This window comes from Camelina sativa, chromosome 7 (genome assembly GCF_030686135.1).
Source record: "Camelina sativa cultivar CO46 ecotype springtype chromosome 7, ASM3068613v1".
NCBI classification, from domain to species: Eukaryota; Viridiplantae; Streptophyta; class Magnoliopsida; order Brassicales; family Brassicaceae; genus Camelina; species Camelina sativa.
The window spans coordinates 3,672,952-3,693,837 of NC_141886.1; the positions used below are offsets into that span (position 1 = coordinate 3,672,952).

The 20,886-nt window shown below is 33.1% G+C and overlaps 3 protein-coding genes, 1 long non-coding RNA gene and 1 pseudogene across 6 annotated transcripts; 3 read left to right on the forward strand and 2 right to left on the reverse strand.

The window, feature by feature from the left end:
- Nucleotides 1-3,403: 3,403 nt before the first annotated feature.
- LOC104700208 (mitogen-activated protein kinase kinase kinase 17) lies at nucleotides 3,404-4,923 on the forward strand. The gene has a single exon (XM_010415685.3). It carries the CDS (start codon nucleotides 3,582-3,584, stop codon nucleotides 4,671-4,673), a length of 1,092 nt encoding a protein of 363 aa, XP_010413987.1. The 5' UTR covers nucleotides 3,404-3,581; the 3' UTR covers nucleotides 4,674-4,923.
- A 5,626-nt stretch (nucleotides 4,924-10,549) lies between these two features.
- On the forward strand, nucleotides 10,550-12,711 carry LOC104700209 (stress-response A/B barrel domain-containing protein UP3). Its single transcript, XM_010415686.3, has 9 exons — nucleotides 10,550-10,692; nucleotides 10,948-11,065; nucleotides 11,251-11,378; nucleotides 11,479-11,618; nucleotides 11,728-11,796; nucleotides 11,938-12,076; nucleotides 12,170-12,232; nucleotides 12,311-12,354; nucleotides 12,468-12,711. Exons 1-9 carry the CDS (start codon nucleotides 10,644-10,646, stop codon nucleotides 12,552-12,554), a joined length of 837 nt encoding a protein of 278 aa, XP_010413988.2. The 5' UTR covers nucleotides 10,550-10,643; the 3' UTR covers nucleotides 12,555-12,711.
- Nucleotides 12,712-12,999: 288 nt separating this feature from the next.
- On the reverse strand, nucleotides 13,000-14,489 carry LOC104700210 (uncharacterized). 2 transcript variants are annotated; one of them, XR_753524.3, is made up of 4 exons: nucleotides 14,355-14,472; nucleotides 14,093-14,168; nucleotides 13,617-13,692; nucleotides 13,000-13,402 (listed from the first exon to the last, which is right to left on the reverse strand). It is a non-coding gene; the product is annotated as an uncharacterized LOC104700210 (long non-coding RNA). The 2 variants fall into 2 exon arrangements; XR_753525.3 differs by lacking the exon at nucleotides 13,617-13,692 and having other exon boundaries at nucleotides 14,355-14,489.
- A 2,005-nt stretch (nucleotides 14,490-16,494) lies between these two features.
- Nucleotides 16,495-17,379, reverse strand: LOC104704271 (thiohydroximate-O-sulfate sulfur/sulfate-lyase (nitrile-forming) NSP2 pseudogene; annotated as a pseudogene). The gene has a single exon (XR_015560918.1). The product of XR_015560918.1 is annotated as a thiohydroximate-O-sulfate sulfur/sulfate-lyase (nitrile-forming) NSP2 pseudogene (transcript).
- Nucleotides 17,380-17,447: 68 nt separating this feature from the next.
- LOC104700211 (membrane metalloprotease ARASP, chloroplastic) lies at nucleotides 17,448-19,239 on the forward strand. The gene is given in 2 exon segments (XM_010415688.3): nucleotides 17,448-18,835; nucleotides 18,837-19,239. Coding segments are annotated over 2 exon segments (1,347 nt in total). The 5' UTR covers nucleotides 17,448-17,695; the 3' UTR covers nucleotides 19,044-19,239.
- Nucleotides 19,240-20,886: the final 1,647 nt, after the last annotated feature.

Genomic DNA, 20,886 nt, shown 5'->3' on the forward strand with positions numbered 1-20,886 from the left:
TTCGGATATGGAGTAGGTGTGTGTTTTGGTAAAAGTATGGATATCCGATGTTATATACCTTTTTAAAAAAAATACTGAATTCTAATTCATGGAGGAGAAATAAAAAAATTGTAAGGTTTGTGATTTCTGTAAAGACAATATAAAAATTACTGAGAGGCATTTGTGGAACATTTGATCGTGTAATGAAATTTAACTAGGTTTGATCGCTTGGTATACCACGGAACAATTTTTTTTAAAAAAACTTTTGTATATATTATAAATAGATCAAGTTTCTTTGAGTTTTAATATAAATGTTACATTATTATATATGTATGTTTTCACAGTAATTAATAAAAAGGTTAAGATAGTTATTTATTATATATTAAAATAATTCAAATATGAAATAATCTATATCCGAATATATTTGTTTGGGTACAAAAATTCTAAAACAATTTTTAAAATATATATCCGTTTATAAAAATTCAAATCACATCATATGCTAAAAAAAATCTAAAATTTTCTTAACTTAATGTATTAAATAGTAATTTAAATAATTAAATATAAGATTAAATAAAAGTGAAAGGAGAATTATATTTTAATCTAACATATTGCTTTAAATTAGGTAGATAGATTTTAGGAAATTAATATTATCAAATAAGGAAATCATTATGTTTGGTTGTAAGGATTGTAGAGAATTTAGTTGGGACTTGTTTGGATACAAATATAAGAAAGGATGACACAAAAATGTACTCCAAAAATGTTAAGATAGATATTTTGGTCGACGCCTTGAGATGTTAAATTTAAAAGTTTTGAATTTTTGACATTCTTCAACCAAAGGAAAAAAAAATCAGTTTTGTCTGTTTGTGAAAAGGCGTTTTAATATCTATATATACAGTTTTGAAGTACATTTTGCGTTCTACCATTTAATTTGTACTTATTTATAAAGTTAATCCCTAAAAAAAAAATCTAAAAATAGCATAACTTCAGATTTTGTTTCCTTAAAATTTTAGAGTTCATTCCAACTAAAAAAAATTACAGCAAAATCATTATGGAAACATAAACTATGATATATTTAACCACACCTTTTAATTTATTGTGTTTTGAAGATATTATATGTCTGAATCCTTTGCAAACAAAGAAAACAACAATTTGATTCCCATTTTGTTTTCCAAAACCTGTGAGTTTTGATTCTTAACGTAATAAAAACTTCAATTTACATTTATTTAAATACTATAATTAATTTATATAAACTTAATAAATTTTTAAAATCTTACGAATATATCTTTTATTTTTTTGTTATAATAGTTAAAAATCAAAATAGAATCTCAAATACTAAACAAAACAAACTAAATATAACAAACAAATGGTCAAAAAAAAATAACAAACAAATGGTCATGAAGTATATTAAAGATTAAAAAATTAATATAAATATTTAATCGCACAAACGGCCGCAAAATTAAGTTGTTCCGGTTAAAATCTAGTTAGATAACAAAATCTTTTGCACCAACAAAAAAAAATGTTAGATAACAAAATCTATATAACATAATGAACAAAATCTTCATTTTACACAATTCTTCTTAAGCTTATATATTGCAACCCACATTGATATTCAGAAAATCATATGGAATTTATATAATACGCTAGTTATATTGTATTTTAAGTCACTAAAATGTTTATAAAAAAAATGGGTTCAAAAACTGATAATGAAATAGCTATTTGGAGTGTAAATAACGAAAGAGGAAAGAAAGATCATCATTAATTAGCCTAATTAGTCGTAATTTTATATGTGAACTTGACTTTAATTTGAATGTAAGTTGTAAGTTAGAACCATAAAACAGATCTAATCATATTTGAAAATGATTGTTTATTATTTCTTAAACCTCAACCGATTAATGGTGGTTAAAACCACCGCTCACTTTCGTTTATTTTCTTTCCAGAAGGGTAAACGATCGCTTCATTAAAAGAAGCTTCTTAATCTATTTTATTGTTGAAATTTGGTATGCTTGTCACAATATTTGTTTAACGAACGTCTATTATCTATATGAAACAAGTTGACTAAAATTATAGAAAACAACTAATCGTTTTTAATAATATATTATATAGCATTAGTGTGAGAGGTCTCCGGTGGGCAAATCATATCCCAAATCTTGGCAGTGATTTTGTTTAAGGAAATATAATTTAAATATTACACTACTAGCAAAAAATTATTCCAAAGGACTGAGATTTTTTTAATTTAATTTAGGCCCTAAATGACAATGTATTTTTATGTGAACTCTCTAAGATGATAAAGTCTGTTGAAGATTAACATGTGATTTCTCTTGGTTAGATTTATAACACATTATTTAAATGTTCACAACTGTTTGTTTAGGTCGTTTTGCTAAATCTTTCTGTAAACGACCAAGCTCCTAATTGCTTGGATAACCATGAGTTTAAGATTTTTTCCATATTTACTTGAACTACAAAATTATAATGACTTATAATCTTTTTTTTTTGGGGTCAAGATCTTATTCTTTTGCTAGGAAAAAGATAGAAAATAATAACTGTCATAAACAAATAATAGACCCTCCAAAAAATGATAATATGATAGACAACAGATCGAAAACGTTGTCAGACAAGACTTCTTTTTTTTCTTGGACAAGACTTCTATTGTAATAAATAGTTATAACCAAAAAAAAAAAAAAAGAGTTTCTGGCAAAAATTCTGAAGAAAGTGTATATGCAAAAAAAAAGATAAAAACGATCACGAAATGTAGAACGAAATGTAAGTACAAAGCTCCAAGTGTGCAGATAGATATAGATAGATAATCGATCAAAATCTACCAAAGTGCCCAACTTCTCCTCTCCACTAATTTCATTTTTTCCAATACCAAACTCATAAGTAACCACAAATAATCATATCAATAAATTCTAAATAATTATTTTCTTCCTTCTACACAAAATAAAAACATTAGGCCACTCTTGAACCACCGCGTAGCATCTAAACCTTGTGGACACGTAGCTCCGGGAGATTATTACGTAACTCTACTCTGGTCGGAGCAGAAACTAAAAAGGCTCTTGGACCAACCAGATATATACACGTCATCCTTTCTAGAGACTGTAAAGACTCAAGAGTACAGGCTCGTCAAAACGAAAAAGAAAACAAAAAAAAATGCCACGTTGCCATATATACTCAAACGAAACTTACGTTAGATACGTACGTTCCACTGCCACGGCACACGCCAGTTGATATTTCACTCACGTTTCTCAATTTTGTATTCTTGAAACTTCACATATTCTACACATTTTCTTTTTTTCTCTTTTCGAATTAATTAAAATATCAAAATCAAATAAAAAAACGGGTTACATTTGGTTATCCACCTCAAAAAGATATCCACGTGTACACACAAGAACATATATACGTTATTATATTCTCATAATTTATATTTTTAGCGTTGGTAGATATAAACTTTGATGTTACCAAAAGTATACACTATCTAATTCACAGCCAAAAAAAAGTTTCGTTCGCCCTTATATAAACCTTCTGTTGAATAAGCAGAGTGGAAAAAAAACAAATTTAAACAAAGACAACAACAACAAAAAAAGCTTTTCTCTAGTCTTCTCCAAATGGAATGGACTAGAGGAAGAACCCTAGGCCGAGGCTCTACAGCCACCGTCTACGCCGCCACTTTTCACAACTCAGAAGAAGTCCTCGCCGTTAAATCCTCCGAGCTTCACCGATCAGAGTTCTTGAAAAGAGAAGCTAGGATCCTCTCGTCGTTGGATTCTCCTTACGTGATCGGATACAGAGGATCAGAAACCAAGAGGGAGTCAAACGGCGTCGTTACGTATAACCTTCTGATGGAGTACGCACCGTACGGTACGTTGACCGAGGCGGCGGCCAAAAACGGAGGGGGACTCGACGAGACTCGTGTCGTGAAGTACACGCGCGAGATACTAAGAGGGTTGGAGTATATACACTCCGAGGGGATTGCACATTGCGATGTAAAGGGGAGTAACGTCGTTCTTGCTGAGAAAGGTGAGGCTAAGATTGCGGATTTCGGGTGTGCGAAACGGGTTGACCCGGAATTCGAGCTGATGGTTATGGGAACGCCGGCGTTTATGGCTCCGGAGGTGGCGCGTGGGGAGAAACAGGGGAAAGAGAGTGATGTTTGGGCGGTTGGATGCACGGTGATAGAGATGCTTACCGGGTCTCCACCGTGGACGGAGGCGAGGGATGATCCGCTTTCGGTTCTTTATCGGGTTGGGTATTCGGGTGAGACTCCGGAGCTTCCTTGTTTGCTTGCGGAAGACGCAAAGGATTTTTTGGAAAAGTGTTTGAAGAGGGAAGCAAAGGAGAGATGGACAGCGACACAACTCCTAAACCATCCGTTTCTGATAACTAAACCGGACATTGAACAGGATTTGGTTTCCGGTTTGGTTTCAAGCTCACCGACAAGTGTGACAGATCAAACGTTTTGGAGATCAGTGGAGGAAGAGGAGGAAGAAGAAACAGAGGAATTACAGAAGGGTTCGAGAGATCTAGACCGTTTAAGCTTGTGGGGTTGTTACTCGGAGAGAATCGGACAGCTGAGATGTGTTGGTGGGTTGGATGGACCCAGATGTGATATGGAGGGTGGGGATTGGATTACGGTGAGAGCGAGATGTGAAGGAACAATGATTAGTGGGTCACATGAGGAATTGATTATTAATTACTAGTTAAAATGTATTGGTGGGGGGGATTGTTAAATTTGATTTCGTGTCATTTGGGTGAATTGTTAGAAAGTTTAGGGGTTGAAATTAGTGAAAGATCTCCAATTTAGGGGAGATCAATGTAGTTTATTAGTCTCCAAATCTTCGATTGATCACATGTATATTACTACAATCACGATTTTTATAAACCAAACTCAATTTTATAAGTTTGGACAAGAGTTGAATATAGAGATTCAAGGTTTGTTGGCCTGTGAAAGAGAAGTGTCGAAGTATATTTTACATTCAAATTCTTAATATCCCATGTGTTTTTCACTGTTTGTATTTTGACTAACCCGATTTTTTTAGTCTTGGAAATAATATAATTAAATCATATAGCTTTTTTCTAATGTTACAATGTCAAATTTTCCTCAATGATATATAACAAATAAATGAACTTGTTAAATAAATTGGCATATTATTGAGAGTTATGGTTGTCGTGTGATATCAACATATTAGAAAATAGGGGCATGGTACCAAATCTATACGATTATTTAAAACTAGTGAGGAAAATGAGAAGTGAAGGAAAGAAAGTAGAAAAAAGTGCCAAATCGGCCGAATTGGTTCGTTGGTTTGGTTGGTCACTTTGTGTTTTTCTTTTGACAAAACCTAAAGATTCCTTTCGAATCTTCAAAACTGATCCGTGTATTCTATTCATTTGTTTAATTTGGTAAGCTTCGTTAGGCTAATGTGACGATTCATCTTGTCTTTGCTTTCACTAGTTCAATGTGTAAAAAGTTTGACACCTCACATAATTAGTTTATTATCATTATTGGATCTCCTCATCAGAATGATCCATTTTCATATATTGATATATTTATTAGACCACTTTATTTTTTGGTAACTCACAACTACGTATAGATTTCAAATAATTGCTGTAAAGCTATGTAAAATTGTCTTGAGTTTCCTTTTAGAATCTTCCGATCGTTAAAGACATTATAATGACAACAGCAATCTTAGTGAAGATAAGGTTAAGTAATGGGAAATAATAGATGAAGAATACTTTACTTGCAAGGTAAGTTCATGTTTGGAGAGTTATCTTTTTTTACTTAGAAGGTGAATAACGAATATTTTGTTTTATGGTTTTGACTCTGTTTTGGATAAAGTCGTAACCATATATAGTATGGGCACTTACTACACGAATGCTTAACTTTTATCTCATTGGAAACTGAAGAGTAAAATTAACTCATGTATACGTGCCAAAATTGACTTTGAGATTTATCTTGTAGATTGTTAAAAAAAAAAAAAAAAAAAAAAAAATTGATCTTGTAGATTATGTGGTTGAAAAAAATTATAAATATATTAAACAGCAATATAATCGGTACAAATTTAAATTGAGGGGAATTGGATTATTCATATCACGATGTATCCTTAATTTTTAATTGTTCAATTAATATTTAGTATGCCACTTGTTTCATATAAGAGTTTTAACATTGGAAAAGGAAAAGAACTGAAAGTTCTTTGGATGAATTAAGTATTTAAATTTTGTTTCCTTTCATAAATTAAACTAGGTTTTACCCCATGGTATACCATGTGTTTATTATTTTGTTGATATATATATTGTTAATGGTTGTAGGTAGAGTTTTGTTGAAACTTTTGATTCGCAACTTGAGAATCTACATTTTACGATTTATTAGTTATGATTTAGAAACGAATGATCTGACATATTCTTATTATCATACTCAATTGATATTATTGGATTAAGAGTGTACATTTAAAGCTAATAAGATCTTACCAAATATGTAATCGTTTATTAAACGCAAATTAGATATTTCCTAAAATATATTCATCTTGAATTAGTTGCTATATTATAGGGATGTGATTAAGAGGATGTGCTTACATAAATTGGGTTATCAATTCTTTTTGTCAAACTCGGTCCTAAAAATTCGGCATGCAAATTAGATATTTCCTAAGATACAATGGACATTAATTGGCATTAATTGGATGTAAATAAGTATGCTATGGATTAAAAACCGGCCCAAAATATTTTACAATCTTAAGGAGGATCCGGATAATTGAATCGGTTATAATTTTAGTTAAAAACCCGACCCGAAGTTGGTAAAAAGTGATGGCACCCTATTGTACTCCAAAAATGTATTCCGAGCTCTATATGTGGATATACTTGTTTGATTACAAATATCCTAAGACAAATCACATTATTTAAAAATGCGTTTATAAAAATTCAAATCACATTATATGCTGAAAAAAATCTAAAAATTTATTAACTTTATGTATTGAATAGTAATTAAAATAATTAAATATAAGATTAAATAAAAATGAAAGGAGAATTATATTTTAATCTAACATATTTATTTAAATTAGATAGCTATATTTTAGGAAATTAATATTATCAAATAAGGAAATAATTGTATTTGGTTGTAAGGATTGTAGAGAATTTAGTTGAGACTTGTTTGGATACAAAGATAAGAGATGATGACACAAAAATGTACTTAAAAAATGTTAAGATAGATACTTTGGATTGTCATGACTTGCATAAACTCAACTGTTAGGTTTTACAAAAATTAAATTTATTAGAAAATATTTGTATTTTATGTTTACGTATTACTTTATTATACTACGTAACTAACAAAAAATTATTACAATTTGAGGATTTGTCCGATCCACTATCCAAATAAAAAAATACATCGAATTAACATAGCGTTCGATAAAAGATATATATAGAAATTTGAAAAATAGACATTCAAAGTTTTAATCTTTTCCAATTAGATGGATTAAGAAGTTCAATAGTTGAATCTTCAACGTTATTCTCTCTTTCTGACCAAAAAATGAATACGATTAAGATTTTATTTTCAACTGCGGCAATGTGTTTGGCCAGTTGCATAAAGTTAAAAATTGTTGGATAAATTTTGTTTAGTAATAAAGTTAAATTTACGTATAAAACTTTAAAAAATTATCTATCTAAGAAGTTCCGTTATTCATGAGCTTTAAAGATATATTACTAAGATTTGCATTAAAATTAAATTAATGTTATAAATTATATAAACAAATATAACTAGTTAATGAAACTGAATATATAAAAAATGTAGTTTGATATGATAAAAGAGATATCAATTGAAATCTTCTAATCTAAGATAAAATTAAATAAGTATTAAAGATAAATTACATTATAAATATGAAACTATACTGAAAATATTATATTAATGAGAGACTTAGTGAATTTCTTATCAATGGAGGTAAAAAGAACTATAAAAAATCTAATAATAAAATAGACTAAAAATCATATTATTATATTAGTGACCAATGCAATGCTTTTATGTGTCTTTTTTATTTGAAGTGTTTTTTTATTCTGACCAATGTTGAACCGATTTTGCTCATTAAAAATATTGCATCTTATGTTTGGAATGTTCGTTTGCACATGAAAATTAAGACTGTTTAGAACTAAAAGCATGATGGGTCAAACCGAGTACTATAAGATTGAACCAAATAAAATATTATTGACCACCTTGCTATGTTCCTAATCAAGTTTTAGACATTCTCAAAAGCAGAGGATTATATTGTGCTTAATAGGTTTTCTAATTATTTATTATTTATTAACTACTATCGATAAATTTCTGTTTACCTCTAAAACAAAAGCTCGTATTTTTTTTTATAGATGTGCTGATATTGCTAGTTAACATTGTAGACGATGGAGTTGGAGGTGCGGCGAACAGAGACGAAGCGGCTGGTGGATTTGGAAAATGCAATACAATATATCCACCTTGACAATCTCCCTTATATTCTTTTCATTGACGATTACTTCAAAAATGAGTTGCAAAATTAATAGTTTAGTTTGTAATTCTATGTCAAACATAATTTTATATCATTAATAGCTTAGTTTGTATTATATATTTTATATTGAACTATACGATTTAAAAATATTTATACAATGTGTTTTTATATAATTTAAATTATCAGATATATGTATCTGAAAACTGTTTTGAAAATTTAGAAATTAATTACAAAACTTATTAAAAAAATATTCAAATATATGTAGTGTAACGAAATTTTGTGGCGCAAAAAAGATTTATATTACAAAACTATTAAGGGAGTTTTACTCAGATGTACTCCAAATTAGGTAATATTACCAGAACATATATTTTTTTTTAATTACTAGGATATTTTGGGTATTTTCAAAATACTCAGCGTGCCATTGTTTTATATTACAGAAAAACATAATTACAAAAATGTCATTGCTACGTCAGACGCCACATCAGAAATCGCTGACGTGTATTAAATAACTCAGCCGTATAGCGTTACAGAGGTAATGATGGCTGAGTTACAGTATGTTGCGGCTGATTTATGGAAAAAACATTTGAGTAAGAGCGGACGACTGACTGATAGCATAACTCAGCCAAGAGTTACGGCTGACTTAAAGATATCTGGCTGAGTTATGCTATAACTCAGTTGTCCTTATGGCTGATTTTTCACCCGATGGTTGAGTTGTCAATATTTTGGCTGAGTTATCACTACGACACAACTGAAATAACATTTTCCGGCTGGCTGAGTTATGAATAACGGCTGACTTATGAAATGTCTTTACGGCTGAGTTATAGTGCTTAACCATAACTCAGCCGTCATAAGCTGATTTATCGGACAAATCGACCATTTTACGGCTGACTTAGTAGCGAAAGATTAATTACTAGAATATCATTCAGTTACGGCTGACTGATTAAACGATACGGTTGAGTTATGACATTAAGTGGCTGAATTTGGCAACCATTTTTTTGCTTTTTAATTACTGTAATAGTATTCATGTTGCGGCTGAGTTATACTTTGTTAGATGGCTGATATAATTAGGCTGATTTACATGTTCGTTTGGTGGCTGACTTGCCACATCAGACGCATCATCCATGTCAGCATTCCATGTCATCATCTTCTCTGGAAATACGAAATGTCGTTCCTTCGACTCTTGTTCTTCAACTGGTTAAAAAGTGTTCTTCACCTTGTTCTTCCTCTTGTTTTTCTCCTCGTTCTTAACTTCTTAATTACACTCATTCTTATTAATTTCCTCATTCTTCTTCATTTTATTTCATTGATCCAGTTATAGTAATTGTTGTTCCGATAATTAGGTAAAGAAACACAAGTATGTATTTAAGCAACACCCATGTTCGCAATGTAAACAAGTTGGGCACAATGTGAAAACTTGTCGGATGTAGTATTGTTGTAATACATTTGTTTTATTTTGTGTAATAACTCGGCCGTCAAGCATTATAACTCAGCTGTCATATTAATCGACGAGACCATTCGTTTTTTGCTTTCAAATTATTTCTTGTGATGACTCAGCCACAAAACATTATAACTCAGTCGTCATATGAATCGACGAGACCTTTCGTTTTCCCGTAAATACTAGAAATCAGCCGTCACATACTGGAACTTGAAAACGAGGACGGCTTAGACGGAAACGAACAAGACATCGACGGTGAAGAGAGAGAGAGAGGATATCGGGCGAGGACTGCGAGAGATGATGGCGAGAGAGTAGAGAAAGACAGAGTATCGCCGGTGGAATTAGGGTTAGGCGACGAGAGAGAGATAGTTTTTTTTTTCTTTTTTCGGTAACTCTTTCAGTTTTCTTCTCTTTTGATATAAACAAGAAAAAGAAACTGTCGATTTTGGAAAAAAATTGTTTAGTGACATGGATTATGAAAGATGATGTGTATTTTAATTTATTGATGTATATATTTTTTTTAATCAAAATCAAAAATATAAATTAAGGCGTAAATTGTAATTACATTTAAGGTACTAAACATACGAGTAGTTATTTAAAAAAATTTAGATATCAGAAATAAACCAAAAATGTGAGTAATTATTTCAACTATTAACTACCACAAACCCCAAAAATCTTATTCCTTTGTTAAGTCTCTCTAATATTTGAGAAAGTGATAATAAAAGAGGGAGAGGCAACAAATACAATGCGAGACTTGGTCCGCCACACTCGACTCGATGATGATCCACCAAGCTTTAGCTCTCCCTCGTCCAATTCCCACCAGAGGTAAAAAGTTTGGATTTTTCATTCTGGGTTTTAGACTCTCCATCTTTCTCAGCAAAATCAAGTCGCGGGCTTGTTATATATTTTGCTCGGTCTCCTTCTATCCTTTTGCAATTGTAGTGGCCACATTTCAATTTTTATTGTCCAGTATACCTTTATCCTTCAGGCGAATTCAAATCTGTGTCCCGTCAATTTGATATATGTCCTCTGTTTCAGAATCGTTTGTGACCTAGAGATTCTTCTTCTTGAAATTGACAGGATTTGGGTCTAATGGTGGAGGTGTGTTTGTGCATCAATGCCGAACAAAGAACGCCAGAGTTGCATTATGCGCTTCTTCTGATGATCAAATTGCTAGTTCCAAGTCGATTAAGACAAGGTTCAGTTTTCAAAAATTTAGCTCCTTTGTGTGATAGCAGCTTATGTTAATGTGTGTTGACTCTGAGGTTCTTAGGAAAGTTTCTATCTTGGCATGTAGGTTTAACATTATATATGAAAGTTTAAAGTTTGCAACTTTATAATGTTATGTGTCAACCTAGTAGTCCTGTTTATGTTCTTCCACAGGAAAGTAGTGGAGCATGTGTGTTTACTCAAAGCAAAAGAGGATTTATCTGAGGAACAAGAAAAAGATATGCTTGATTATCTTTACACGACTCAATATCAAATGAGAGGCATTGTTGCTATATCTGTAGGTGAGTCAGTGAGTGCTCTCATATTCTTGCTCCCAATCTAGAATAGAAAATCTCTCTGTATGATTATAAAACCAGTCTTTGGTTCATTTTACTTTCACAGGTTGTATTGGTGATAGAAGCAATGAAGATTACACGCACGCTCTCTTCATGCGATTTCAGAAGAAGGAAGACCTTGACAAGTTCTATGAGAACCCTCTCTTCTTGAAAGTTCTCAATGAACGTGTAACACCATTCTGCCATGTATGCCTTTACATGTAATTAAACGCCATTCCTCTCATTAGTTCTGTCTTGTCATCTTCGTCTTCTTCTCTATTTTTTAATGTGTTGTTGTGGGGTTTTAATGTATCAGGGGCTAACTAATCTGGGCTATGAATCAGAGGTCGAAGATGACATCCTTGCAATATTTCGAAAGGGCGAGGTATGATCTCAACTCCATTCATAATCCGAGTTTTGCTTTCACAAATTGTCAATGTAGTAGCTCCATAGCGTAAGAGCCAAAGGGTTACTACCACTATCTTGTTTCATCAATGTAAACAGACCGAGTTACTTCCCATGGCAGGAGTACAACTATGGCGAAGAGTTTGTTCTTGTGGTTACTTTTGCTAAGAACGCTTCCAACAAGAACATCAAAGATGCAATGGACACTTTTGCGCAGCTAGCTTTATCTGTTCCATCATTAATTGTCCAGTCCTCACAAGGTGCCTATGAAGAATAAAAGTTTTTGCATTTGCTAATATATTTCAGATATAGCTAACACCAATAATTGCCGCCTTGATATATTCGATGTCCAGGTTCAAACTTTAACGACAGCAGTAAGGAGTTTACGCATGCAGCAGTAGTTCGATTCCGTTCATGTAATCACTTTCTCTAGTGTGCATTCCTCTGTTTTCCTCTCTATTTCTCCTCACTCTTGCTTATGCCACTCTGCGCAGTTGATGCCATGGAGATGTTCATTGAGGGCAGAGAGTATAAAGATGTAAGACTTAACATCTCAACTGGAACCTTGTTACTTAACACTAAATACAACTCTTTCAATCTTTCTCGTATATGATATGAGTGAGATTAATTAGAGACTCTTTTAACTTTCAGATGTGGAGGTCTCAATTTGAGCCGTTTATAGAAAAAGCAGTAGCTCTTCATTTCTCAGTGGATCCCGTGGGTACCGACGTCATGTGAGAGAGATATCACTAAACGTTTCAACTTTACATGTAAAGATTTGGTTGCTGTCCACTATATATGAACAAACTCCTCTCTATTTCTTTTCACGACACAACATAACTTGTTGGCTTGTTGCAGTGACATTCTTAGTTGCGAAAACTATATCTGCAACAAATGAGTTTTCTGGTTTAGCGCTTAGAGGGGGGAAATAAATAATTTATCGGTTGTGCTTTTAGTAAGCCTCGTACGTAGTTCCCAACCATGAAGATATGAACGAAGGTTTTATAAATTGAAGTAACAGAAAAATAACATTTTTACACTTAAACACAAATTTCTATCTCCTGAATCTTCAAAATCCTTTATTTTTAAGAAATTCACAACCACTTTTTTTTTTTTTTGGTCACACTACGGAAACTTTTTTTCCTTCTATTGTCTGAATTGTTAATTTCTAGCGGAACTCATAAGTCATAATAACATTATTTTCACCCATCTTAAGAATAAGATTACAACCAAACTATATAATTATACGTATATATAATCTTAGTTTGTCCATGCAAAATAGAATAAATGATGAAAATGAAGTACACGACAACAAGTACATATAATTTATATTTTTATTTTCTCTTCCGAAAGAGATTGAAGTGTTTGAAAGGGGAACTCTCTTTTTTTCTTATGCTTCAAGCCATGAACACGTACGACTCATATGTTTGTGTCACACTTGAATCTCTCGATGTAATACTATGTATATTTAGTTCCATATTGACTTAACTTTTCGCATTTCATATATATCGATCAACCATCTCGAGCATATTTGTAGCTAGTGAGTCATGAGAAGATTTTTGACTCCGGATCTTTGAGCTTGATCTCTGCATGGATGACAGATAAACTATATTACCAACAATCTTTACTTCAGATTTAGCCATGTATAATTTTAATTAAATAAACCAAGTAGACCATTCCGGATAAATTAGCACTCTTCTCCTCTGATCAAGTATATATAGAATTGTAAATTTATACCTCAGTCTACCAAATAAGCACATATAATTAGGTCATAGCCATAGGAGAGGAATGCTGACTTACCCCTAACCGGTCTAGTTGGTAACTCTAGTATAGCAAACCATACAACTTTCGGAAAACACCCTCGATCCTTACCCGGCTAAGAGAGTAAATAAGAGAGGTTCGTCGTCAAATTCAAATTATGAATTAACATGCATAACGAGTATTTAGTATTTACACATACACACACACACACACACACACACACACACACACACACACACACAGATATACAACAAAGAACGTGTGTTTTTTGTTCCCACAAAAAACAAAAACAAAATGCATGTGTTGTTCCCCGTGAAAACTAATGGACTAGCCAAGGGCCCAAGGCAGTAAATTGCAATCAAACGGTTTTACCTCTTCCACTCTTCGTGGTCACATTTTAATGAGACTAGAACTTAACAATTCAAAATTATGGCAAATAGATATTTTATCAAGGACAACGTTTATACATGCATGTTTCTAGATAGAGAGAGAGTTGAACAAGGATTCTCACTTACCATGATAATGTAGAAATGTGTCGCCCGACAAGTCATTGAAACACATGTATATATCTCTCTTCTTAGCCCATTTGGTCTGCAATAAAATCAAAGCTTCGTTTTAACATATGAATCGCTAATAGTTAACGAAACCACAGTTTTATTTTGAATGAGTAATTCAAGAAAGCAAAAAGATTGTTTTACTTCGTTTCGTTAGGTGTGCAAAATAATTATAGAAACATATAAGTATATGGTATATCATAGTGATGAGCAGCATGCTTACGGGTGATCGATGAAGAATGATGGTGGTGATAAACAACATAGAACTTCCCAGGTTCATTGAACCTGGTTGCCTTTTTGCGCACCCACAAAGGAGCGGAATGAGGGAAAAAACAAGAGAGTGGGTCGAGAATTATTTATAGACGCGATACTTTTAATTTCTCCTTTATTTATTTTTCGTTTTTTTACTATATTTCTTTTCTCTCGACTCTGATATTTTAGATTGTTTTTTCCTTGTTAAAATCAAAACTACCGTTGATAAGACATGTAAAAAAGGTAAATACTCTTAGCAAAAAAAAAAAAAAAACGTAAATACTTTTTGTTTCATGCGTAGCACTAACTCAATACCAAGTAATTAATTAAGTATTTTTTTTTGCTTTTGTAATTTGGATCTTATGTGTGTGTTTTTTTCATATATTGACATACAAGAAAAATATCAAAAGCACGTGGATAAAAATACTTATGTAATGAATGAGGCAATGAGCTAACTCATACGAGAATCTAAAATATTATAGTTAAGAAGTTTCATCTGCCACTCAAATTATAGTATGGCCTCTAATTCCATGTCTAGTCATCATTCAGACTATATACTTTTTAGTACCGCATTATGAAGTATTACAAGTAATAGTAAAAGAAGAAAAAGAATCACTTTAAATAGTAGAAAGATGGCCTACCTACTTTATGAACTTCGATCTAAATACAAATATACAAAATGGACACGTTGTTTTATTCATGACACCCAACTTGGGTTAGGTCGTCGTTTAGTTAGTGCTTCTCTTTTCTATATTTTTCAAAGATTTGATGTATGTACAATTTGTTATCAGCTAATTCGTACCATTAATTATTGTCATACTTCAACAATGTAAATGCGTAACACATACAAGGGGTAAATAATTTATTTTGGTGTTTAGATTTCGCATCGAATAATTTATCTTGATTTCTCCGAAATATCCCATTAATTCAAAATTGAACGAAATTTATAGTTCACCACACTGCACACATATATAAAACACTACATATGAACATTAGCCCAAAGCGTTTACTTTAAGACATTCATTTTCCGTATATATTTTTATCATACATAATTTTCATTTCCAGAATCTAGCAACTATAAAAGCTTTTCGTTTTTAAATGAAAACTGAAACTGATATTTAGAGAAAATGAGTTATTAAGTGTTTCTAATGTCAGCAAAGGTGACACTTGACTACTTGAGCCGACATAGCTTCGTGTAAAAGTAGATTACAGTGTATGTGTCTGTTCAAACCCAGTTAACCACGTGCCCACCAAACCTTACAATTTGCAACGCAATTGGCTTCTTTGGATTCTCTCTTCTTCATTTATCCTCTTTAGATATTTCAACCACAATTATCTAGTAGTTTATACTTATGATTTACACTTACAAATATTTAAATTCTACGTCAAAACTTTTACATTTTCTCAACGGTGACTCCATTTTAATTATGAGAAAAATCCTAAACAGAATTATCATCTCTATACAATAGCTAAAAATAAGTCACTTTTTTTTCTTTTTTTTTTCTAAAAAAAATAAGTCTTGATGCCATCCAATCTTTATTTTCAGGAAAAAAAAAAGCATTGCATATATTTCTTACACTTCTTCTTCTTGAGACATTATAAGAAATCACTTCTTATTATTTGTCACAAATGAGTTGTGTTTCCTTTCTTATATCTTTGTGCAGCAAATTCTCACAACCAACCGTTTAAAATAACTTGGTAGTGCGATCTAGTCAGAACTATCTGTATATATCATGTTCAACTGGAGCGGTGTCGAACATGATTCTGATTAAAAAAAAAAAAAATGTAATCGTTTTGTTACAGAAAAGCGGGTTGCATCGATCTCTTCTATACAGTTTTTTCTCACAACGTTTGACAATGAATCACTTTTTATATTGCATTTATATTAGCTATTCTTAAAGAAATCTGACAAGGAACTAGATCCAAGAAAACTGAAAATTTTATTTTGTGTTGCACTAAAAAAATACCCCCTAAGTCCACTGGGTCGTCCAAGATAAACGCCTTCTCTTCAATCTCACCTCCAAGCACAATTTAGTTTTAATTTCCCAACTTTCATTTTTGTCTTCATTTTCTCTAATCTTATAATCTGAAATCTCATGTTGATCATCTCACGGAAAATCATAACCAAAATTAGATATACCATTAAACAAGATATATATATAGCTCCGACATTAAACAAGATACAACAGACTCTTCATTTCTTTAAAGTATTTTTGATGTTTTCAAAACCACACCAACTTTCAAACCACAACAACGTACAGTACAGCCTCTTGATTAATTAAAAAACAGACTTCGATGGTTTCAACCACACAACAGCTTTCAAATCACAAGGAGAGACACTTTATTTCATACTTGACATCAACTGTCTTATTGACTCTCAGTCGTCTCACACGAATCTCTTCTTAATTATATGATCACAGTATTCCTTCACACACATTGATGAGGTCATCAAGCTGATTATTATTCACTGCGTAGAAGTAGAGATCATCACACCGGTCGTTTGTGGGAGCCTTCCCACCAAACATCAGCATCCCTTTTTTCCCATTGATTGTCGCAGCCGTCGATGCACACCAACCACGCGGTCCTGGTCGCGTCTCCTCTCCTCCATCTTCCAGTTTCTTCCACTCCAACGTTTCCGTGTTCAACAAGAAAGCTTTACCACACAATTTCCCAGGACCAACATGAGCCTGAGGATCCATCTCAATCTCACCTCCAACTACTATAACATATTTCCCCACAGCAGCTGCAGCGAAAACGCTCCTCGGTGAAGGCTTCTCTCCAGTAGTCGCCACTTTCGTCCACTCCTTCAGGTTCACATCAAAGCAATGAATATCATCACACTCGTCCCAATTAAACCCGTAAAGCACCCATATCTTCCCTTGAACCACTACGAGACCCGCTCCTCCTCTTTCTGTGCAAGAATCACCCGGAGTTGGTAGCTTAATCCACTTCTGATCAGCAACGTTAAACGCGTCTAGCGTCTTTGAGCCTTGCATATTTGGGCCTTAAAGTCCAATAAATATAAGTTCATTAAAAGACAAAATCGATGCTGATGCTTTGTCTGTAATAAGGCCCATATACAAAACTATCTTTAGGAATAGAATACTCGCAGAGAGAGAGAGAGATTAGTGTTGCGTCGAATTGAATCACATCCACATATACACAGACTCAAAGCAAAAGAAGCCAAAGCACACGACTCTGTATGTGTTTACTCGTTTGTTTATTATATATCTCTTCTTCTCTAACACCAATGGCTCCAATCGTACCACTTCACCGTCGTACTTCTAAAAATCTCCACTTCTCACAAAAACCATGCTATTAAACATATCTTCTTCTCCAATCTCTCATCGTAACCCTCACTTCCTCTCCAATTTCAACAACCCCATCTCTTATTTCCCTCGACGATCCAAAACCCATCTCTCAAAATCTCATCTTTTCCCAAATCTCTCTCCTTTACCCAACCAGAGTCTCAAAAACAGAGTCTTGTTCGGAAACAAGAAGTACCCAGATGGAGGAGAAAGGAATGATTTTAGGGCGAGAGCAATCTCTGGGATTGATTTGGGAAGCTTCGAATCTGTTCTTGAAGCTATCGCTGTTCTCACAACGATCATCGTCGTCCATGAGTCAGGTCATTTCCTTGCGGCTTCTCTTCAAGGGATCCATGTGAGTAAATTCGCAATTGGGTTTGGTCCTATTCTAGCTAAGTTCGATTACAACAATGTTGAGTACTCTCTTAGGGCTTTTCCTCTAGGTGGCTTTGTTGGTTTCCCTGATAATGATCCGGACAGTGAGATTCCCATTGACGATGAGAATCTTCTTAAGAACAGACCAACTCTGGATAGATCTATTGTAGTCTCAGCTGGAATCATCGCAAATGTGATCTTTGCTTACGCTATCATCTTTGTTCAAGTGTTATCTGTTGGTTTGCCTGTACAAGAAGCGTTTCCTGGTGTTCTTGTTCCTGAAGTTAAGACCTTTTCTGCTGCTTCTCGTGATGGGTTGCTTTCAGGGGATGTGATCCTCGCTGTGGATGGTACTGAACTGTCTAGAACAGGACCTGACGCTGTTTCTAAGATTGTTGACATTGTTAAAAGAAACCCTAAGAGTGATGTGGTGTTTAGAATCGAAAGAGGGAATCAAAATTTCGATATTAGGGTTACACCGGATAAGAACTTTGATGGGACGGGGAAGATCGGTGTTCAGTTGTCTCCAAATGTTAGGATCACTAAGGTGAGACCGAGGAATGTTCCGGAGACATTTAGATTTGTGGGAAAAGAGTTTATGGGGCTATCCTCTAATGTGTTGGACGGTCTAAAACAAACGTTCTTCAACTTCTCTCAAACAGCAAGTAAAGTATCAGGTCCTGTGGCGATCATTGCAGTGGGAGCAGAAGTGGCGAGATCAAACATTGATGGGCTTTACCAGTTTGCAGCGTTGCTGAATATTAACCTTTGCGGTGATCAATCTCTTACCATTACCGGCTCTTGATGGTGGAACATTGGCATTGATATTGTTGGAAGCGGTTAGAGGAGGGAGGAAGCTTCCGGTAGAGGTGGAACAAGGGATAATGTCTTCAGGGATCATGCTTGTGATATTCCTTGGATTGTTTCTCATCGTTAAGGACACACTTAGCCTTGATTTCATCAAAGAAATGTTGTAGTTATCTCGTTTGCCAAAAGAAAATTTGTGTGTTTGAGGAGGCAAAGGGAAACTTTAGTGTGAAGAAGTTGAGAGTTTAGATCAAATTTGGTTTTCCAACACAACAAAACACATGGTGATGAATTTGTGGTACATATTCATGTAATAGTGTTCTACTCTTGTTATCCATTCTATGAAAGATATGCTTGTAAAGAAAATCGTCAAAATTGTTGTGGTGGTTTTACCAGATTTTTTTTGTGTGTGGACAAGTACATCTGTCCAATGTGAATGTTCCAATCATCCAATATTCCAATGGAAGAAATAACTAGAATGAAGACTTCTATCAAAAACACAAGGTTGTGGATTTACTCAGTTCCTAACAGTTGTGTAGATCACTCACCAAAAACCCTAAAGCTTTACCACTCTCATCAACGGCTAACCCTAAACAACCTAGGACTAGGCCAAGTATATACAAGGTGTATAGTACAATTCTTCAAGTTGTAAATATTTGATTTCCTTTCTTGATATCTTCATTGATTTGAACCTATCCTCCATAAGTATAATTCGACACTTACCGCGTATAAGCATCCCTGTGATACTCAGCTGCTTGCTGTTGATTTTCCCAACTCGATACTTTTCATGCCTCTTATCTGAGTCACTCAGGCTGAATGTGTCAAGTACTCAACCTCCCTGGAAAATATTAGTCCAGCAAAATTCATACATAACATCCAAAATTCAAACCAATATAAACTCCTCATGACCAAACGAGCATTCATCAAATACGAAGAAATTAGTTCAGACCATAGATAGGTTCACAAAAGCAAAGATACGGTCAACACACACAACCAGGGTTGATACCCAAGTAATACAAACTTAGGGTTTCTGGAAGTGGAAAAATGAATAATAAAGTCCATTAAACAAATATGCAATAGTTTTGAAGAATATATAATAAATATGTAGTATTTAATTATATCTAACATACTAGGACCGACTCACGCACTTAATCTAGCTAAGTTTGGTACGAATGGACATTCTCTTACAAAAGGTTCTAAAAAGAACCACATATACTTCTGAATTCAGCAAGCAACGTCTTCTATACAAGTACAAAAACTATAGCTTTTAGATTTTGAAATAAAGAAAGTACAATGAAGAAGAAATGATATAGATCGGTACTTTTTTGCATCAAAGTAAAGAAATTAATATAGTAATATGGTCAAAGAATAAGGCTTCTGAAATTTATGTGAAAGAATCCAATGGATGGGAAAGATCGAGGGAATTGTATGACAAAGTTACAACAATCCATTAAAAACGTTCAAAAATAATAAATCATTTATTTTTAATATCTAAAATTGAAATTCACTAATAGGTCAAAGTTGGAAACTAAATTATATGGTCCGATCGCGATAGTTTTATCAAGTTTCCTGACGCGCACCGGCACTGTAATTGAATTACATATAATTAAACAGGTTTTTAGTTGAACATATAAGTTAAAGTTGTTATAGACTGTAGATCAATCCATTATAATAGAGAAAAGTACAAACGTCAATATAATTAGTGGTAGTTCAAGTGATATAGAAAAGAACAAAACATTAAGTAAACTTCAATTTAAGTTTTATAGGTCCCTATCAGTTAACAAATGTCATTTCTTTCTTCAAAATATTACTCATATCTAATAAACAAGGTTTGAACTTTTCTATTACTGAAAATAGATATATCTTAATAGTTTCTGAGTTAACATGATAATATGGTATATATCATACTAAAATTTTCTAGACACATATATCTTTTCTACATATAACAAGTCAATAATTTTTAGTTAAATTTTTGTTTGAATTTAATTAGGTCAAAAAAGTAAAAATAAAAAG

Bases quoted from the DNA above. Each gene is read 5' to 3' on its own strand.
- LOC104700208 (XM_010415685.3), top strand. From the start codon at position 3,582: ATGGAATGGACTAGAGGAAGAACCCTAGGCCGAGGCTCTACAGCCACC.
- LOC104700209 (XM_010415686.3), top strand. From the start codon at position 10,644: ATGATGATCCACCAAGCTTTAGCTCTCCCTCGTCCAATTCCCACCAGA. The intron at 11,066-11,250 runs GTTCAGTTTTCA...GTTCTTCCACAG, and splicing joins TCCAAGTCGATTAAGACAAG to GAAAGTAGTGGAGCATGTGT. The intron at 12,355-12,467 runs GTAAGACTTAAC...TTTAACTTTCAG, and splicing joins AGGGCAGAGAGTATAAAGAT to ATGTGGAGGTCTCAATTTGA.